At 41.3% G+C, this 19697-nt stretch overlaps 1 protein-coding gene across 6 annotated transcripts in view; it reads left to right on the top strand.

Moving 5' to 3' along the window:
- LOC119502780 (oxysterol-binding protein-related protein 10) overlaps positions 1 to 19697 on the top strand; it is a 91948-nt gene that overhangs the window by 16996 nt on the left and 55255 nt on the right. For 3 of the 6 annotated variants that reach the window (XM_037793974.1, XM_037793975.1, XM_037793976.1), the window contains exon 3: positions 10242 to 10417. In XM_037793974.1, the coding sequence (XP_037649902.1) occupies positions 10242 to 10417 (176 nt within the window). Of the gene's footprint in view, positions 1 to 10241; positions 10418 to 15871; positions 16160 to 16241; positions 16347 to 17806; positions 17892 to 19697 lie in introns of those variants that run through there. The other 3 variants (XM_037793978.1, XM_037793979.1, XM_037793977.1) reach the window with 3 other exon arrangements.

Here is a 19697-nt window from a genome sequence, read left to right as displayed (position 1 = left end):
GAGACGTCCAACTTGAGCTTTGGGAAATCAACAGATGATGAAAAATAATTGTTAGTTGCAGCCTTATAGTTGTGTTGCCTTTTTCTAATATGATGGTGCCACATTAGACATTTGTCTCAGTATTATGCACTCCAGTGTACAGCTTCAACTAATGATTATTTTTATTATTGATTCATCTGTTTGGTCTGTAAAATGTCAACAAACCGCAACAAATGCCCATCAAATACCCATAACCCAAAGATATTTAATTTACTATAATTTAAGGCAGGGAATATTCTCATTTAAGAAGCTGGGACCAGACAATATTTGACATTTTTGCTTAAAAAAATGATTGATTTTCTTTCCATAATTGATTATGCAACTAAAGTTAGACCGATAAATCATCTGGGTTGATATATTGGCCGATATTTAGTCCGATATTAGCTCATTACAGACATGTTGGTATCAGCATGTGCATCGGCAGAGTCTGCTGCTAATTTAGAAACCGTGTCTCCATTACATACAGTCATTTATCCGGTTAGTAGTTTAGTTTTTAATTGTATAATGTGCTAACATTGTAGGTAACTAATGATTATTTCCATTGTCGATTAATCTGCCGATTATTTTCTTGATTAATCAGTTAGTCTTTGTCTATTAAGACAACTGTGAGCAATGCCTGCTCAAGTTGATTCAAATTGTAGTATTCAAATTGCTTGTTTTATTCTATGAAGTCCAAAAACCAAAAGACATTCATCTTACTATCAAATATGACACAGAAAAGCTTCACATCTTCTGTTTAGAGAAGCTGGAAACATCAAATATTTGGTGTTTTTGTTAGAAGAAATGACTAAAATGATTAATTGATTATCACAACAGTCGCACTAGTAGCACTTAATCGCATAATTTGGGTGATCATTGCAGCTGTACAATATTGCTCACAATCATTTTAAGTATTTCATGAGACAAAAACGCAGCAATCCTCACAAATGAGGAGCTGGAAGTAAAGAGTGTTTTGCATTTTTGCAGAAAAATCATTTAAACGATTAATCGATAATGAAACTAGTCATTGTAGCTCAGGTTGTACGATTCCTGGTCTTTATTGTAGAGCTGGTGTATTGGATTGTATAGGTGGACAACACCTGAAACATCTACAAATGTTTCCATTATATGTGCACTCTTGCCTGATACAAATCGGTGATATTACCACATTGCTTTATTTTATTGCTTTAAACAGACATTGTGCTCGTGTCCTGTGGTTTTCTGATATTCTGCTGCTCGTGAAGCGCTGCGGCCGCTCTCATAATGAAGAGCAGAATATCTCAGCAACAACTGTGGAGATCACAGCGGTGCATTATTTCCGTACGACTGTACCTCATGCAGCATTTATGGGTTCACTCCCTGCCCTGTCCCATTCACTCGACTCAAGACACTTAGAGAGTTTTTATGTCAAGCTATGAGTGAGTTTTTAATTTGAAAATAATAGCAAAGCCAACACTTGTTGTTGATGTGAGCCGCGTTTGAAACATCTGGTTGTGGTTTGAGTTTTTTTTTAGAGGAATAGAAAGACTTTTGTTGCTTATTTCCTCCTAAGTTGCTCAAACTAGTGTACACACAGTTAACATGAATTATGCAAGATTTTCTGTTCTGCAGCTGCAGTGTGACGAAATGACTTCTTTTTCGCCAATATGCGCACAAAAATAACTGTCCCATTGTCGCTGTATAGCGGCGCTGCAGAGAAGAAGGAAGCTGAGACTGTAGCGTGTATGATCTGGGCTGGAAGCCAGTGTATATGTGAGAGTAGGGTGAGGTAGGGAGGGAGGCGGAGGTGGAGAGAAAGAAAGGCTGCTCCCAACACTCCCTTTAAACTGATAGGCAGATGATGCACCGAACTGCATCTTGATATTATGCACCCACAGGGATAATACCTGAGCGTAAGATTCATCACACACACATGTTCATCTCAAAAGAGGTCATATCGATCAAATGAAATCTAAATTGTGTGTAACGTTCATGTGGGATTTGTTATCTGTCACGTCTGCTCACACAAACACTCAAAACACACACATGCAAGCAAATAGCACATTATACAATGTGCAGCAGGATGTAAGCCGAGTTGGTATCCGGAAGGGTGGTGTTAAAGAATCTGTTTGTTCTTTGGGGTGATGGCATCTGTCCCGTTTCAATTTCAAAGTGCCAGAAAGTGAAGGAATTGTAGCTTTCAAGGAGACATTCAAGGAAATGGGTAGACAGGTGTAGAGAGAGAGTGGAAATTCAGCCCTTTTTGAAGGAAGTCAAAGAGTTTACTGATCATATTTAGCTTCATGCCAGTTGTTCCAAACACAGTACATACTGTAGGTAGGATGTGACCAATCAAAGAATGGTGATTAGTCTGTACCTGAAATTAAAATGAGTCTTATTTATAAGTGGATTAAGATGATTCCTCGTGTTATGATTATTAGGGCTGTTTATTGGCAAGAATCTGACGATACGATACGTATCATGATACGGGGGTTACGATTCAATATATTGCGATACAGTAAGCAAGGCGATATACCGTGGAAACCACTTATAGTGATCACGGTTACAGTGATCAACCGCTTATATTGATCAAAAAGCTTGGGACAGAATCATTCGTATACAAACGCTGTTTAAATAATTCGCTTACAGTAATCAAGTAGTCCGCTTACAGAGCTCATTTTGGGTCTTTTCATACATGACAACATATGGAAAAACATTTTAAAACTACGTTACACTAACATTAATTGAATTTTAGTTTTGTTTTTTACTTTACTCCTGTGTTACTTTGCCTTGCGGACCGTCTGCTCTCCGGCTGGGTACCTGAGGCTGATGCTGCGTGCACATTGATATCATGATGGTAAAAGGAAAGCGTAACGTCGCGTAACGCTCCCCCAAAGTGAAACCTTTTCCAACCCTCAACCGGCTCTGCGGCACACATGCAGGCACCGGCACCTTTTTCTTACACCCCTAATAATTGTTGTACATATTATGTTGTATGAGGTCATTACGCTACTTGAGTGAATATTCCTAACATGTAGGACATTGGGTCTTGTTGTCTGTAATGTTGTTTCTAAAACTATATTTTTGCCCAACAGCTAGTAATGTCATTTCACTGATGAAAGCAGGTTTTGATCTTTCTTCAATTCAATTTTTAGAACTTTTGTTTATAGATTGTGAGAAAACATGCACTATAATTCAGTTTTCCATTAGTCCCTGTGCTCATGATGAGTGTTTTTCTCTGCCACATTGGATACCTTAATTAAGATATATTAGGTTTTTAATGTAAAAAAAACAACAAGCTTGTTGCAGCTGGTTCTTGTAATATCAGGCTTTTTCTAAACCCATTAGAGGAAGAAGAGAAGAACCTTTTTCCCAGATTGTGTTTAGTTAGTATCTTTAAGTGCCTACAGCATTTATATATAGAAACGTCTGAAGGAGGAGAGGCGGTGCACCTGTGGAGACTGGTGGTGTTGGAGTAATTACAGTCGTCAGTCACGTTCCAATATTTATCAGGCGGAGGAACACATTGTGTGTGTTTGGCAGGTGGTGTCGTGGTGGGCAGCAGACCTGAGTGGAGCTAATTCTGCCACTGTGTGGGTGGCCATGTGTCAGTGTGAAGTGCTGTTACGTCGTGTAGGTGCTGTGTGTGTGAATTTGTTGGAGAAAAATGTGCTAGGTAACCATTTTTTGTTTCATAGTTTGTAGTTCATAGTTTGTGGTTTCTATATTGGTAATAATAACATAGTTAATCGTGACGTGAAGTGTAGTTCAACATGCTTTTCTGTGCAACATGAGTAACACAGAAAAAGCCTTGTGGGACAGCAGCTGATACAGGACTTACTTGCACCCTATTTTCCCATGTTTTTGTGTCTGACGCTCTCCCTCAATACTGGATTTTAGAAATTGTTGTCCCTATTAGTCAGTTAGACACAAAAACATGGGAAAATAGGTAAAAAAAAATACCAAAAGATGGGTCTTTTAGGCCCTGGAACTACTTTTCAAGGAATTAAAAGGTTCCTTCAGCCCACTGTTATCTGCGTTTCCACCTTGGTCTAAAGACCTGCAAAGATTAGGCTAATTGGTCCGCTGACGTATGAAAAGCAACATGACGAGGGACGAGGGATGCTGGTGGTCACAGCAGTAAACACACTCTGCAGCCTGCAGTTCAGTGTGTCCGTCTCAAGTTTTGTCTCACCGCGACGATATTTACTGTTCCATATATTTACTACTGCACGTTGGATGTAATGAATGAAATGCAGCAGAGGAAAATGAAACTAAAGAGAGTCTGTCTCCACAGTAAATCATCTGTCGAGTGTTTGATGGTTATTTATTTGTGCTTTAGAACGTTAACGGCGTGAAACAATCAGAAAATAACTCACGATATTTCTCTCTCGGGAAGCTGACAGCAGAGCCTAACTTTACTTTTAATGTTATCAGACAATGAGAAATGTTCTCCCCTTTTCCTAAAATGGTCCTAAATCGATAGTAGATTGCTTCCTTGTTTTATGAATGAAGCGGTACAGTTGAAGCAGCGGTACTGTGTGTGTGTTTCACCAATCAGAGACAGTCATTCCTGCAAACTCCACCCCCAAAAGTTCCAGTAGTTTCAGAAAGTAGTAGTTTACACAAACACACACATTCACTCGCACTCATACACACACTTGAAACATGTTTAACGTGCATGCAGTGATTGGAAGACATCTCTGCTGAGCTATGGGTCTTATATTGTAGATACAAAGATGGTCGTGTGTTAGACGAGAGTCACCCATTGGAGCTTTTGTGACTGTGACATAACACAGCGTACAATACAGGACCTACAGCATGTATGTGTGGGTTTGATTACCATCAGCTGCTCATGCTTCAAGTGATTCAAGTTTTCAAACTGCAGAGGCAATCGAGGCCTAGCGTTCAAACCTTTCATGCAGGTGATATTGCTCTGTTGTTTGTTCATCTGGTTTGTTTGTGCATCATATGCAGGTTTCCCAACATTTGCATGCAGATCACAGAGCACTAAAAATTCAGAGCTCTCTCAGTCTCCTTCAGATATCTCCTTATACGAGATCTGAAAGGATTGCTACATGTGTAGATTCTAAATTTATGTCTTCTTAAGCGGTCAGCAGGGTGGGGAGTACATTGTGAGGGATGAATCATTTCTTTGCAGATGTGCTCACTGGGAAAGGAGCACTTGTGTGCTGCTTTGATCAAAGCTGTGAGTCGGGGTAATGCGGCTCTGGTGGGTGTTTCTGTGGCGGTGAAGAGGAAGAAACACTTAGCCTGGTTTTCTTTTGCTGCCCTTATTTCCATTTCTTTTTTTTAGATGCTTGAATTTGTCTTAACTGTAGTTGGTTGGTGTGCTGGCAGCTGCAAAGTTAAGCTTTTTCTTCAGGAGTTGACGAAACCATCTCAAATCAAGGTCCACTTACTAATTTGTTCTGAGCTATGAATCGTGCCACACCGTCCTCGTCGTCGGGTTGGGTTTGCTCAGTTGCCATGGAACTATAACAACTCCAGTGAAATGCAATCCCGTCAGCTCCTTCAATTTGTGCATTATTCACCATAAAGCACAGCCTCCTCCTTTTTTCTTGCTAGAGTGCTCCCTTCTGTCAGATCGGTATATAACAAGTTAGGAGAAGAGTCGAATGGTGCTTTCCGGTAATGTTATTCCAGGATTTAGACATTACAGTTTCTGATATCCTGTTGGAAACTGATCCAGACCATCATCCAACGCCCGCACAATGGCCAGCAGCAGGATGCCCTGCGTACAATTACTTGCACAGCAAGCCACATTATGTCCGATATTGCATGAAAAATTCTCCAAAAGGCACCAACATGGCTGAGAATTAGCTGAGGTGACGTCTAGCAGACAGCTAACGGCTGTGACGGCACCCACCTGTCACTCAAAGTGGCCACCCCTTTAATTATGCATGACTTTAAGCCTTAATATGATTTAAATCGGGTGAGTTATATTAAAATCCCCCCCCCCACACACACACTTTTCTGCCCCCGGGGTTACCGCATGGGTAATATATGCATTTTATATTTCTCTGTGCATGTTTTACTTTTTGCTGCTGCAGCCATAATGTTAATCTGACGGCATTCAAATCAGATTTGTGTTGTGTTGAAAGTGATACGGAAATGTTCATAGATCCAACCTAGTAAGAATGCCGTGATGGCTAAAAGTGACCAGGGTGCTTATTCAGAACAGCAGACTGACATGATAAATAGCCATTAGATTGGTGCAGGTCTGAAAGCAGCTACATTTAGGGAGATGGTTCCAGTAAATAATCTCAGAAAAGGCAAGCGCTACATGCCCAGTCTGAAATGGGCAGAGAGCCCAAGTGAAGGAGTGGCTGGTGAAAAGTTGAGCATATAGTTTGTTTTGGAGTTTTTCTGCCTCCTCGGGGTTAAAAATCATTTGATGCAGCTTTAAGATTCTCCCATGATAGTATAAAATGTTGGCTTTACATAACCCCTTTGACACTACAACCCTACACATGGCTCCAGACTAAAGGCCAACGCACACCTGCCCCTTTTGTTTTCTATGTATACCCTGCACACTGGTAGCGGCTTGGCGTGTGTCGGCGCTTGTCGACGCGCCGCCCTGCGACAATTCACGCCACTGTCCTATTTCCTGCCACGTTGCCCCTGAAAAAGCACTTTTTTCCCCTACTAGCTCCATGCTTGCTACATCTCAGCTCCTCTTCTCTGCTCTGACTTCCCTGCTCTGTCTTCCGATTTCCTCACTCACCTCTTGCTATCGCTGTCTCTCGTGTGTCAATGAATGGATATGGAGAGATTAGTTGTTGAGGTCGAGAAATATCCCGAGATATAGTTCGGAAAATGTCCCGACAGCCCCGTTATCCCGAACATCGCTAATTATTATGCAAAATGACATCATCAGACCTTCCCCTACCATGACCCGTTCTCCTCTGACTCTGGTTGGCTACCCTGATGTCATTCTGCATAATAGTTAGCCATGTGCTTCTGTTTGTTGCACTGAGAGTGTGTATTTTCAGAACGGATGGGTCATTGGAACAATGGGCCGTCCCCTGGAGGTGTGCCTTTTCGGGTGGGAAAGTAAGTTTAAGTAGGCCTGGGTGTCCACACATGATGGTGCTGGGGGGCGGCGCTTGACATGCGTCAAATGTCACGCTGCTGCGGTGCGGCCCGCCGAACTTAACTTTTTACACTGGTTGCACTGGTGCGCCTAACTTTTTCATTTAGATGCACCAGCACATAATTTAGGTGCAACCAAATTGCATCTCTGCCAAAGATGTTGGGTCAGAATTAGGTATTTTACCAGGGACAGGAGGGACAGGTGGTGGAGCGGTTACCTCCGCCGATGAGATCGGGTCTGGGCCTTTCAGGGCTAGGAACAGGTGTAACGGGCACTGTAGCATTTTTCTTGATGAAAAAACAATGAATAGTTTTCTTTATTTTGAATTATTGCTATTTTTTAAGGTTGTGATGCTACACACACACACACACACACACACACACACACACACACACACACAACACACACACAGATAGAACTGTCAGGCGCACCGGTGCGACCAATGAAAATATTTAGTTGCATTCTGGAGCCACACGTCTCACTGAACATGTATAACTCACATTTCCTGCCAATATCAAGGGAGATTTACTGCCTTCCTCCCGGACTGACATTCCTCTGAGCGTTTTTAAGAATGAACTGCCAAAAGAGCAGAGAAGAGATGCAAATGCTGCTGACAAGTTATTTCCTGCATAAGGAAATGGCAGTGTTTCTGTTGATGTGGATGAATGTGCTTGACTAAGCTCTTTTAACCGTGTTGTTATTGTTATGGTGGCGATTTATTTGAATGATGTCAGCAAGAAAATGAATGGATCAGTATCAGGAAACTCTTTGTTGTTACAGATGTTTATTCTTTAGTGGGTGAGTGATTACATTTCAGAGCTTGTGGGGATGTTTTTTGATGAAAATCAGAAAAGCAACTGCCTGAAAAAGTATACAGATAACCCAATTAAACCTGTAAAGGGTTTAAAATCACGATATGCAGTTTAATACGTGCAGTTTAAACACTGCTGCAAATGTTCCATCAGTGTTGTCCTACCATTATGTTTTCATCTGGCCCAGTTTGCTGCAGCTTCATGCCTCCAAAGGTGAAAAGTTCATTGCAGGTTTGACATAATCAGCACTGCTATGACACGAGAGGCTGAATGTAAAGCCCAGGGTTCGTCATCCAGCACCATCCATCATGTTAAAGGTCTGCGTCGGGGTTTAGCTGCAAAGGCAGGACTTGCCTGGAGGGGTCACCGGTAAAAGCCTCCACTCTGCTGACTGAACAGGGGATAAGACTTCATGGACAGTAACAGTATGTGTGTGTATGTGCGAGAGAAAAAGAGATGGCTGGATAAAAACTGACGCAGGCAGATCGCTCCCTGGTTGGCTGTGGTCGACATAAATCACCAGCTCTCCTGATGGAAGGAGGCAAGACCGCGTGAGGGGATCAATTTTCAGAGAACAGTATTCACTGCTTCCTCTCCGGGGAACTCGAGAGGGTTCATGGGAAAATGCCCGACGTGAAGGATGCAGTAACAGAGTTCTTTTGTTCTCTTGTATCGTTTGCATATTTGCAGACTGAAGCCATTCATGATTTTTAATCATAAATAACAAGTGTTCGATATTTCTAGTGAAAGAATTAGTTGATTAATCGATTAGCTAGTAAATAATCTGGTCTTTTATCAAGTAAAAATGCTAAACATTGAAGGAATTTGTAAGGATTTGCTGCTTTTCTGTGTTTTATGTAATTGCAAATTAAATATATTTGTGTTTTGCAATGATGGTTGGACAAAACAATCAATTTCAAGATGTCACCGTGTGCTCTGGGAAGTTGTGAATGGCACTTTTCAATCCCCTGACATTTTATAGACTAAATGATTGGTCAAAAAGAAGACTACAAACAAGAATATTAATCTACAACTATTTTTTGTTAATTGTTTAAAACCCAAACATTACCTACATCCAGCCTCTCAATCGGGAAAATGTGCTGCTTTTCTTTGAATAATGTTTCTTTAAGAAAGCGCGATTTACATTTTTCACAATTTTGTGACTTGAGAAAATATTTGACAGGTAAATTGATAACGAAAATATATGTCTGGTTATACACAAACAAGCCTGTGGATACAGATGAAAAGAAGTAGCACTGGTAAACTACAGCATGAGGGCAGATTGAAGTGAGCTGTAGCTGCTCTTTGAAATCTGTGAGACGCCTATTAAAACCTCTGGGATAGTGGGGTGGACGGGTGATACCTTCAATCATCACACGCAACTGTGACATGGCATTAGGAAGAAGCAACAGCGCTGCTGCTCAGTAAAGGCCGGATCAATACCACAGCTTCTGTACTCGCGGATGGAAAGGGAACATTGATCGTGAACACAAGGATTATCAGGGAAAACAGGGCGATACATGGAGCAGAAGACAAAGACAACTGCTGTTACCTCAGGCCATATCACACAAGCATGGAAAGGTCAGCCAAAGCCACCCGGTGCCACTCTGGCCCGTGTTGAGATGCAGAGCCAGAAACAAAGCGTTGAGCGAAGCAGACAGGCCAGTTTCTTGAATGTCATACACAATCCTTTGTGCCCACAGGATATGAAATGTGTCCGCTTCTCTCATGCGTCCGTCTGGCTTTGAATCTTCCAGCCGGCGATGAGCGAGGCAGAGATTCAATTACGCGGTGATTGAATGTGATTCATTTATCACAAAGGGGAAAATGTGGGGTTTAATTTCCACGCCGCGAGCTGTGGCTTCTGCTCGAGATGACCGCACTAATCGCTACCTTGAGTAATTTGGAATTGAGCTGCCGGCTCGGTGTTGGTGAAAGCCGGCTTTAATGTGCACAGAGGGGTGTTTTTAACGAATCTTGCGTGAAGAGCGCTGAGGTAAATAAGATCCTGCAGGCGTTGTTGCATGGGAGGTGAGAAATTTAAGAGTGTTGTGTGTTTTTACGGCAGCTCTCTTTCGCCTCATCTCACCCCCATTCATACCCCTCCTCCTCTCTCTCTCTCTCACACACTTCCTTGGAAGTTTGCGCAACAGGAATATAAAAAAAAGTTTTTCCAAGTAAACAAGCTGAGATAATGAGAGCATAAAGCAAAATGATGATAACGTTAACGGTGCTTCTTCTCTTTCCCTCTCCCCTCTTCTTTCTCTCTGGCCCATTACTTTCTTAACTCTCTGTCTTTTTTTCCTCCCTTGCAGGTACTTTGTGTTGGATCCAGAACTGGGACAGCTGCAGTACTTTGTCAACGAGCAGGGGAAGAGCCAGAAGCCCCGCGGGTCCCTGCCCCTGATCGGCGCCTCGGTAACCCCGAGCGACGAGGCTCCGCACATGTTCGTTGTAAACTCCGTCAATGGAGAGCTGTACAAACTCAGAGGTAGGACCTCATGCCGGCCTCAGGCTGCCCGTATATGGCTAAGCACAAACACTGAGCGGAGTGTGTGTGTGTGTGTTTTATGTTGGAGTCACTCGGAGTGCAGTGTGTGTACATACTGGGGTGTTATGAATGAACTGTTTCTCGTCCAGTATTTGTGAATGCACTATACAGCTGGTTGTGGAAAGCACTTGATAGAATTAAAGCTGCAGCGTTTTACTCTTAACGCTGCTCTAATCAATATTTTTATATGAGCAGTGGATGAAATGTGTTTAAAGTGAAAGGTGTCACAAGAGGCAGCGGGTGAGGCTGAGGGTGGGGAATGCTAATATTTGACCAACTATCACACTTGTTTTAAACGACCACGGAGGACAACACGTGCACTATGCACTGACCGCAATCAATAACACAGAGCTAATAATGCAACACAGAAAAAGTAGTCTGACTACTAAAGTTACATGCATAGGCGTGTCATTTTCAGGCATTAAAGTTACAGTTGGTAACTTTGGGCTAAAATGATAAAAAGTTAAAAAATTATTCTTAAAACAAACGTCACTATATCCTGACAGTAATACATGAAACAGATAATCTGTGAAAAAGGTCATGTTCCTGTGTTTTCCTAGTGCTCCTAAATAGCATTTGCAAGATTTCAACATGCCCGAAGGAAAACCACCAATCAGAGCCGAGGAGTCTCTACAGCAGCTGTCAATCACTGCTCATGCTGCTACGGGGAAATTGCACTGAATTTTACATATAATTTCACTAAATAAAATCATTGAGAGACTAGATCTATTATGTTCTGATGTTGCCTTCAAAATCAAACTCTTCCTTGTGTTTCACTTTTCATATTTTATTTAGATTTTTTATTTAAATTTGTGCCAAAACAAATAGTCGTTCACTCAGTCAGATTTAGTGCTTTTGTCTGTTTCATATGATTGTAATTTGAATATCTTTAGCTCAGACAAAATACGGTATTTGATAAGGCTGTGCAATTGGTCGAATTCCAATTACGATTTTGGTTTCCAATGATTGTAGAAATATGATGATCTACATAAAACGATTATTGTGCCGCATTCCATTTCGCAATGACGCTCTCGTTTTGTTTTGTGTTATGAAACCAGCGCACCCCTTTCCTTTACAGCGGTGTGTTCTCAGCAGGTCAGGGACGGCCGCTCGGTGCGGGAGGATCACCTGGTGGGAACCCTCCAGGGTGCCTCCGTGGTGGTGCGCCACGATCAGCTCTAGGTCGGTTTGGAAAGGCCCGGGGTGAAGGTGGCGCTCTACAGCAGCCCTTGCCCCGACCTAATTGCTGCTTTTTAGTGCTCGCTGTCCTTGCGTGAGGGACAAGGCTCCCTGCTCCCGGGGCGGACTGTCGGCAACCCACCTGACCCGTCTTGAAATATGGAACCGTGCACCAGATTGACACATTTAACCTTACAATGTAGGCTACAAAATGTTCTTTCTAAATGCATGACGTTTCTAAAGTCAATGAGTAATCGTGTTAAATAATCGTGATCTCAATATTGACCAAAACAATCATGATTCCAATTTTTTTCCATAATCGAGCAGCCCTGCTATTTATTTGAGTTTGGGTTGTGGGCTGTGATGACCAAATGTTTAATTAACTAATCGGAATTCAACTTTATTGTCAATTTACTTGCGTACAATGGAACAAAGTTGTGTCATTTCAAGATGGTGCAACTTGCTAAAAAGTATATTAAAATAACTGCTAAATTATTTTAAGTGTCAGGATAATGAAAGTACAGACTGTTGTTTACAAACATAGTAAAAAAAAAGTGCAAAAAATACTGACATTTAATACCTTTTGTGAAGTGCTAACTTTGTAAGTAACTTATGTGAACGTTTATATACGTTGCTTCATTTTTCAGCATTTTTATTGTGCAAGGAATTTGAAAAGCGCCTCCCACATCCATGTACAGTTTTGTAAAAAGCATTGTATGTTGAGTAGTAAGAAGACATGTTTGGCCAAAGCATTACATCTAAACCAAAGTGAAATATCGCTTTAAGGACCCAGTGCCAGAAAAAGAGCCTGTAGCTGGTCACTGTGTTGAAGGCCTTTTGCTTTCAGTGACCTGTATCCACCGAAGCGAGAGAAACTCCTTTTTACTGTTGCTCCACTTGAGCCGCTGGAATGTCCCCTTACACTCTCGAGGGGGAGGATATCAGAATAACTTGGCCTATATTCCCTGAATAACTCTGCGATCCATGTGTATTGAGCTAAGAGGAAACAATGATCCAACAGAGAAGGAGAAGACGTTGAGGCTGAGTAGCTCACGGGCGGAGGTATTTCCATTCCCAACGCTTCAGTGAGGTTCGAGAATGATCAAGAAAGCCATTGAGCGAGAAAAGCAATCTTTTGATGCGGCTCAGCTAAACAAACCCAAAGCCTGTTTAGAGGTTTGACCGGCGCCAAAGACCCCCAACAACAAAAACACCGATTTTTAAATATTCCTCCTTTGAAAATAATCGCAGCAGCACTTGTACTAAAAACTTCAATTTGCTCAAACAGCAGGGTACAAAGAGACTCAGATGTACGTCCTCAACAGTTGGTGATTAAGATTAGCTGGCTTCAGATCTGGTATTGGTTACCATGGGAATCCCTGAAAGGCCCACCTTCAAGGTTCAGTCAGGAGTCATTTTGCAGTATTTGTAACTGCGTATCGTCTCACACACTGACGCTCTGTCTGAAGCTCTAAATGCCACCTTTATTCTCCTGTTGATACCTTTTTTCTCAAGAGGGGTTTGAACAAGTTTCCTTGTCGCTAACTGGTGTAAGAAGATACTGGATACACAGAATCTGTAGCTACCTTTAGGCGACGGCGTTTCAGTGTTTCAGTTTGATTCATTTACATTTAAGTGGCTTTTTTTTGTCTACTAACATTATTATGGAAAGAATGATTTAAGCATGATTTATTATTTTCTGAATCAGAGGTTCTCAAACTTTTTTCTGCCACGGACCCCTTACAAGATAGAGGATATACCGGAATAATTTGACGTATAGCCTATTGTTTATGCAAATATAGTCTTAGTTATGTGGAAGAACAACACAAGAGAAATGTACTAAAAAAATATTAGACATGTATTAAACATATTTTCAGATTCTAAGAGTTATAGATTTGTTAGATTAGAGCATAATTTAAATACTATTATACTGAAGATTTAAAAATGTTAATGGTATTTGTTGAACTATATATATACACTCACCGGCCACTTTATTAGGCACACCTGTTCAATTGCTTGTTAACACAAATAGCTAATCAGCCTATCACATGGCAGCAACTCAATGCATTTAGGCATCTAGAGGTGGTGAAGACGACTTGCTGAAGGTCAAACCGAGCATCAGAATGGGGAAGAAAGGGGATTTAAGTGACTTTGAACGTGGCATGTTTGTTGGTGTCAGACGGGCTGGTCTGAGTATTTCAAAAACTGCTGATCTACTGGGATTTTCACGCACAACCATCTCTAGGGTTTACAGAGAATGGTCCGAACAAGAGAACATATCCAGTGAGCGGCAGTTGTGTGGATGGAAATGCCTTGTTGATGTCCGAGGTCAGAGGAGAATGGGCAGAGTGGTTCGAGATGATAGAAAGGCAACAGTAACTCAAATAACCGTTACAACTCGTTACAACCAAGGTATGCAGAATACCATCTCTGAACGCACAACACGTCCAACCTTGAAGCAGATGGGCTACAGCAGCAGAAGACCACCCGGTACTAACAAGGTGTACCTAATAAAGTGGCCGGTGAGTGTATATACATATTAGGGCTGTCAATCGATTAAAATATTTAAACGTGATTAATCACAACATGGCAAACTGCAGCCCAACAGACAACAACAGCTGTCAGTGTGTCAGTGTGCTGACTTGACTATGACTTGCCCCAAACTGCATGTGATTATCATAAAGTGGGCATGTCTGTAAAGGGGAGACTCGTGGGTACCCAGAGAACCCATTTTCAATCACATATCTTGAGGTCAGAGGTCAAGAGACCTCTTTGAAAATGGCCATGACAGTTTTTCTTCGCCAAAATTTAGCGTAAGTAAGTAAGACATGGTTGGTACCAGTGGATTTGTTAGGTTTTCTAGTTTCATATTATGCAAGATGCGTTAAAGAAATCAGTGGCGTTAAAACAAATCTGCGTTAATGCATTATTATAGCGTAACTTTGACAGCCTACATTTATATAAGTCAAGGAAATATAATTTATATATACCTGTTTTTTGTTGTTGTTGAAGGACCTCTGACATCTCTTCCATCTCTTCGTCTTCTGTGCAACAATTGATCCCAACTCTTAATGTAATGTTTCAATAAAAATGCAAGAACATCTAGTTTGGTCCATCAGGGGACTTATATGTGACATCTAACACAGCTGTAAAGTAGCCGGAGGGGGTTTTCTGGCTCTAAACCAAAGTGTAATTAGCTAAAGCACAGTAATATAAAGGGAGTATTTCATTAGCGGATGCAGGGAGACTGTCGGGCCTTGTGTTTTGCTGCCGAGCAAAGGTGAAGAGCAGTGGGAATTTAATCATGTCTGAATGCACAGATGGCAAATTAAGCTATTTATCATGCGATGCCTCAATGAGACAGTTGGCCAATGAAAGGGTCAAGTTGTGTTCGGCTATCAAAGTGTCTGATTAGGATGCCTGACACCGTCGTCATGGTGCATCATAAGGATAAAAACAAATTGCAATATTTTGATGCAGAAACCCGTCCTAATGATTGAGTGTTATAAACCACGCTCCTCACTACAAATCTGACAAAATGCATTTAGCATTTACAACAGCATTTATTTCTTTGGTGTTACGTGATTTTTACATTTTGGCTTTCTTAGATTAGATGTTAGATGAGAAGATCGACACCCCTGTTATGTCCAAGTGTGGCATCAATCTTCTCATCCAACTCTCTGAGGGAAAGCTAAAAAGAGCTGTATAACAGTATGTTTTCTTTATTGTATAATCACCTGAGAATAAGAATCATTGTGTTTTTGTAACCTTCGAATGAGCCACTTATGTCTAAACAGGGAGCGGGTCATCTTCACACAGTCTGCCATGTTGCACCGCCATGTCTCTACAGTTCTATAATCTAGTGTTACTGGATTAGTATGAATAATTACAGGGTCATTTTGATGAGCTTGCTGTAATTGCTGGGCCACCCTACTAACCTCTCTAGTCCTTGTCAGCTTGTCCATTTTCTTGAAGTATACCTTTTAGAGCGCCTCGCTCATAATATCTCCAAGCACTTTAATCAGATCTAACTGCTGGTCCGAGCATTAAATCGCAGACGTACCATTATCGTAACCAATAACATCTTTCGCAATGCTGTAATTAAAATGGGTGTAATTAGACGATGATAGTGGTGCTGTCATTGACTGAGTCTTCTCTCTCTCTTTCACTCGGTAGTGTTCGGATACTGTTCAGCCGTCTCTCCGGGATGGATATTGACATTTAAATAAGACACACAGACCAGCGCGAGTGTCTATTGTTGCTCGTTTTAAATGGGCAGAGGGACCAGCTTCTCACGTCGCTGTTAGTCCCCTCGGTTTACAGCGCATGCATTCATCACACAAATAGAGCTGTCAGCATGTCCCCTCTAAGTCTGCACCTCTTGTGACACAAAACCAGCTTTTGAAATTTTCATCAGTATCACAGTATTCTCCCTGAATGAGAACAGCGCGTCCCGCTCCATGCTAAGCAGCGTGCACATCTCTTGCGTCACCATGCGAACAGGTGCGTATTAGCATAGCCACACTGCTCCGCTCAATACAGACAACTAATTATCTTTAATCACAGCTGGGCTTGTGCACATCACAGAGAAAAAATATCTGATTTAGACGCTCGCTCACTCTCCGGGTAAGTGGCCCCTTTAGAGTGAGTGGTTTCTGTGGATGATGACAACAAGGAATGAGTGGAGAAGGTTGGTACTTGGGATTTTTTTGCAGAAAAGCAGCTCGGCACAGGTGTTTCTGTGTGAATACTCTGTTCTCCCCGGAGAGGCGAGAGCGGCAGCGTCTCCAACGCGGCACTTGTCAGGAGTTTTTGTGAACGTCTCATTTTCTCAGAGTTGCCTCTTCACTTAAAGAGGCCCTTTGTAGGTGTTTTCATGACTGCGGCAGATGTCGGAGGCGTGACTGACAAGTGCGAATTGAATTTTCCATACGTTGAAAATACCTTCCAGCAGCATGTCAAAAAACACAAGCTATCCATCCTCGTTATCCAGTCACTAAAAGAGAGCGCTGCATTTCATTTAAAGCTTTTCTTTAGAGGAAAATCAGGAGAAGAATACTGACAATACCTCAATGAAAATGTCTGACAACCAGAGTTTAAACGAGTGAATTAAAGAGTTCAGTATGCTTCAAACAAACCAGGTCGTACGGCATAAATATGATTAAAACATTCACACACATTCACACAGTCTCTTCTCAAAGGCATTAATGGTGTTACCCTCAGTTGTGCTACGAGTGACTGAAGTAGTTGTGTGAAATGCTGAATTTCCTGCATTTATATACATTTATATCATCTTAAAAATTACAAATAATGATAAAGTCGGTTATCATGCTTTCCATAATAATGGTAGCATACAAGAAAAAATACAAAACACAAATGTCTGTATTAATGCTTTAACCCTATAATCACCTATAATTTATCACGATAAATAATGTCATAATGTTATTTAAATTATTAGGTAGATAAATGTTTGACCAAAAAATTCAAACTACGTCAATGAAGAACCTATTAAAGAAACAGTATCTAACAGGAACAAGATAAAGAAGTGAGTTTTTCATGATATGTCCCCTTTAAGTCCTAAGTTTTGTTTTTCTATTTTCCACCCTCGGTCTTGTGGGTCTGATGTGTACATTCATGTGAGGGTCTGTAAAGGCTCACGGTGTCCCATTCCTATTTTTCTTTCTGCAAGGGTGCTCGTAAGTGCTGCTATGAGCCCTTGAAGGACCCTCTGGTGAAGCCTGCATCTGCAGACTTCACTGTGGTATAGAACCCAAAACAATTTTATTGACTGATCATAGTGGACGGGGTGTGTTTAAGTCTATTTGAAAAAAACAAAGCTCACATGCCTATATGCATATTGAAAGTGCAGTTTTTGGTGGCTATAATTGTTCGTAATTATGTGTAATCTTGTACAGCTTTATGCATCACTGAAAAGACTGACGAAATTAAAAACGTCTACACAACTTCAGTATGTGAGATCAGCAGAAGGTGAAGTAAAATTGTGCATGTAAACTAAATCACTACTAGCCGTGGTTAATAAGTTATGAATACATGACTGTGTTTGCAAAAAGAAAGAGATTTTGGGTGAGTTTTTGGGGCTTTTGTAGTAGCTACCTGACCACTGATCAAATAGGGTCACAAAATCAAGCGCGTCCTCAAACAAAGCAGTGCTCAGGTGTACTGATTAGCTGCCACACACCTTCCCTTCTGTTGCTGGGAGAGATGGTTCTGTTAGGTGAGTTTTTTTAAGTGTTTGATTGTAGGTAGTTCTACTTAATAATGAAAGTTTGAGTGATGTGTTTTTGTTTATTTCAGTAGTAAATGAAGGTAGAAAAGAAGCACCAGATGCAGTATTTTGCATAATAATCTGAGGTGCAATCATGTCTTGTTACTCTTTTCTTCTGTGGGTGCTCCTGCTGGGATTGACCTACAGCCTGAACTCAGTGTTATCAGACCCATCAAAGACATTGTTCTCTAATAATTAGTCAGTGAAATGGGATCCGAAAGGATATTATTTTCCCGTCTGACCTGTGAGCGGGTCAAAACAAGCAGACAGTCAGCGTCTCCTTCAACTGGGAAGAGCTGCAGCTCGCTGTGTTAGTCAGCAAGTCTAGGCTTCAACTGGCTATTTGTGTTTTAGATAACAGGGTGTATTGTCTCTGCGCCAGGGGGGAAAAAAGCACAAGCATGCAGAGAGTATCAAGCTGCTTCCTGTGCTGCTCGCAAATCGGCCAAATGAATCGCCGCTGTCTCTTGAATACTGAATGTTCGATTTAGCATAGAGGAGAAAATGAAGAGGTTCAGATGTGATACACAGCCCTCAGGACATCATTCAGAAGGCAACAGGATCACATGGCCGGGTAGATAGATGGCAAGTTGAATAACCATTTGGCTACTAATGAGATCACTGACATCCCATCCAGCAGGTCGTCATCACTGATTTCTTCACAGCACAGCTTAAGGCAGTCACTATTTACATTTAAAAAGTTAACTCCTCCTTTAAACCTGCTCTGTAATGGTTATGCTGGTTCCCTGATCATTTAATGCACTCTGCAATTTAAATACAGTCAAAGGAATGGAAGAGTTGGATAAGAAGACATATACCAGTCTCATGTTTGTACAGTAAATATAGCTATAGCCAGCAGCCGGTTTGGCACAAAACTGGAAACAAGAGGAAGCATCTAGCTTGTCGTGATAACACTTTGATTTCTTGATGTTTTCCCCTTCGCTTCCAGTATATATGTTAAGCTAAGATAACCGGCTGCTGGCTATAGCTTTATATTGAACCGACAGATAGGAGAGTGCTATCAATCCAAACCAAAATAAGCGTATTTACCATTACTATTCCTTCAGTGCTTTTAATGTGCATCTGTTGTCCTCAGATCTGCCTTTTGGGACAAATGAAGCCTTAAGCTTGGGTTAAACCTAACTTGAAAATCTTGAAATTACACGGAAAGCAACTTTAGTGCCTAAAAGAAGAGCTGTTTGCTAGAGATGCTGCCCCATAAAAAATGAAATGAAACCAACCACACTTGAAACCTCACACACTCACCACCTGCCCTAAATGCTATATGTGTGTGTGGGTTTGTCTCTCTGCTTGCTATCATGCCACGTTTCCTCTCTGTAGACCAGGTTTGGGGTCAAAACACTTTTGGTCGGTTCAGACCGGTTGAAGCTGATCTTTAGATTGTTGGAGCTTAATTATTAAGATATAAATTATTTACAGGAAGCTGCAACAGATATGAATTTGGTGTTTACAGCTACCAGTACTTGATAAAAAGGGGCCTAACAAGGAGTTGATAAATACTGAGCTCATGAGTCTAGAGCTGCAACGATTCAACAACACGCTTCTAAATGTGATGATTTGCTGCTTTTTTCTGTTCTATGTAATTGTAAACTGAATATCTTTTGGTTTTGGACTGTTGATCAGACATTGGAAGACATCACCTTCAAACAGGCATTCTGACATTTCATAGCTTTAAAGGGACTATTTGTAACTTTCAGAAATGCTTGTTAACAGTGACACCTGTGGCCGTGAAAT

Source organism: Sebastes umbrosus, chromosome 15 (assembly GCF_015220745.1).
Source record: "Sebastes umbrosus isolate fSebUmb1 chromosome 15, fSebUmb1.pri, whole genome shotgun sequence".
NCBI classification, from domain to species: domain Eukaryota; kingdom Metazoa; phylum Chordata; class Actinopteri; order Perciformes; family Sebastidae; genus Sebastes; species Sebastes umbrosus.
This window is presented reverse-complemented; position numbering and strand designations above follow the sequence as displayed.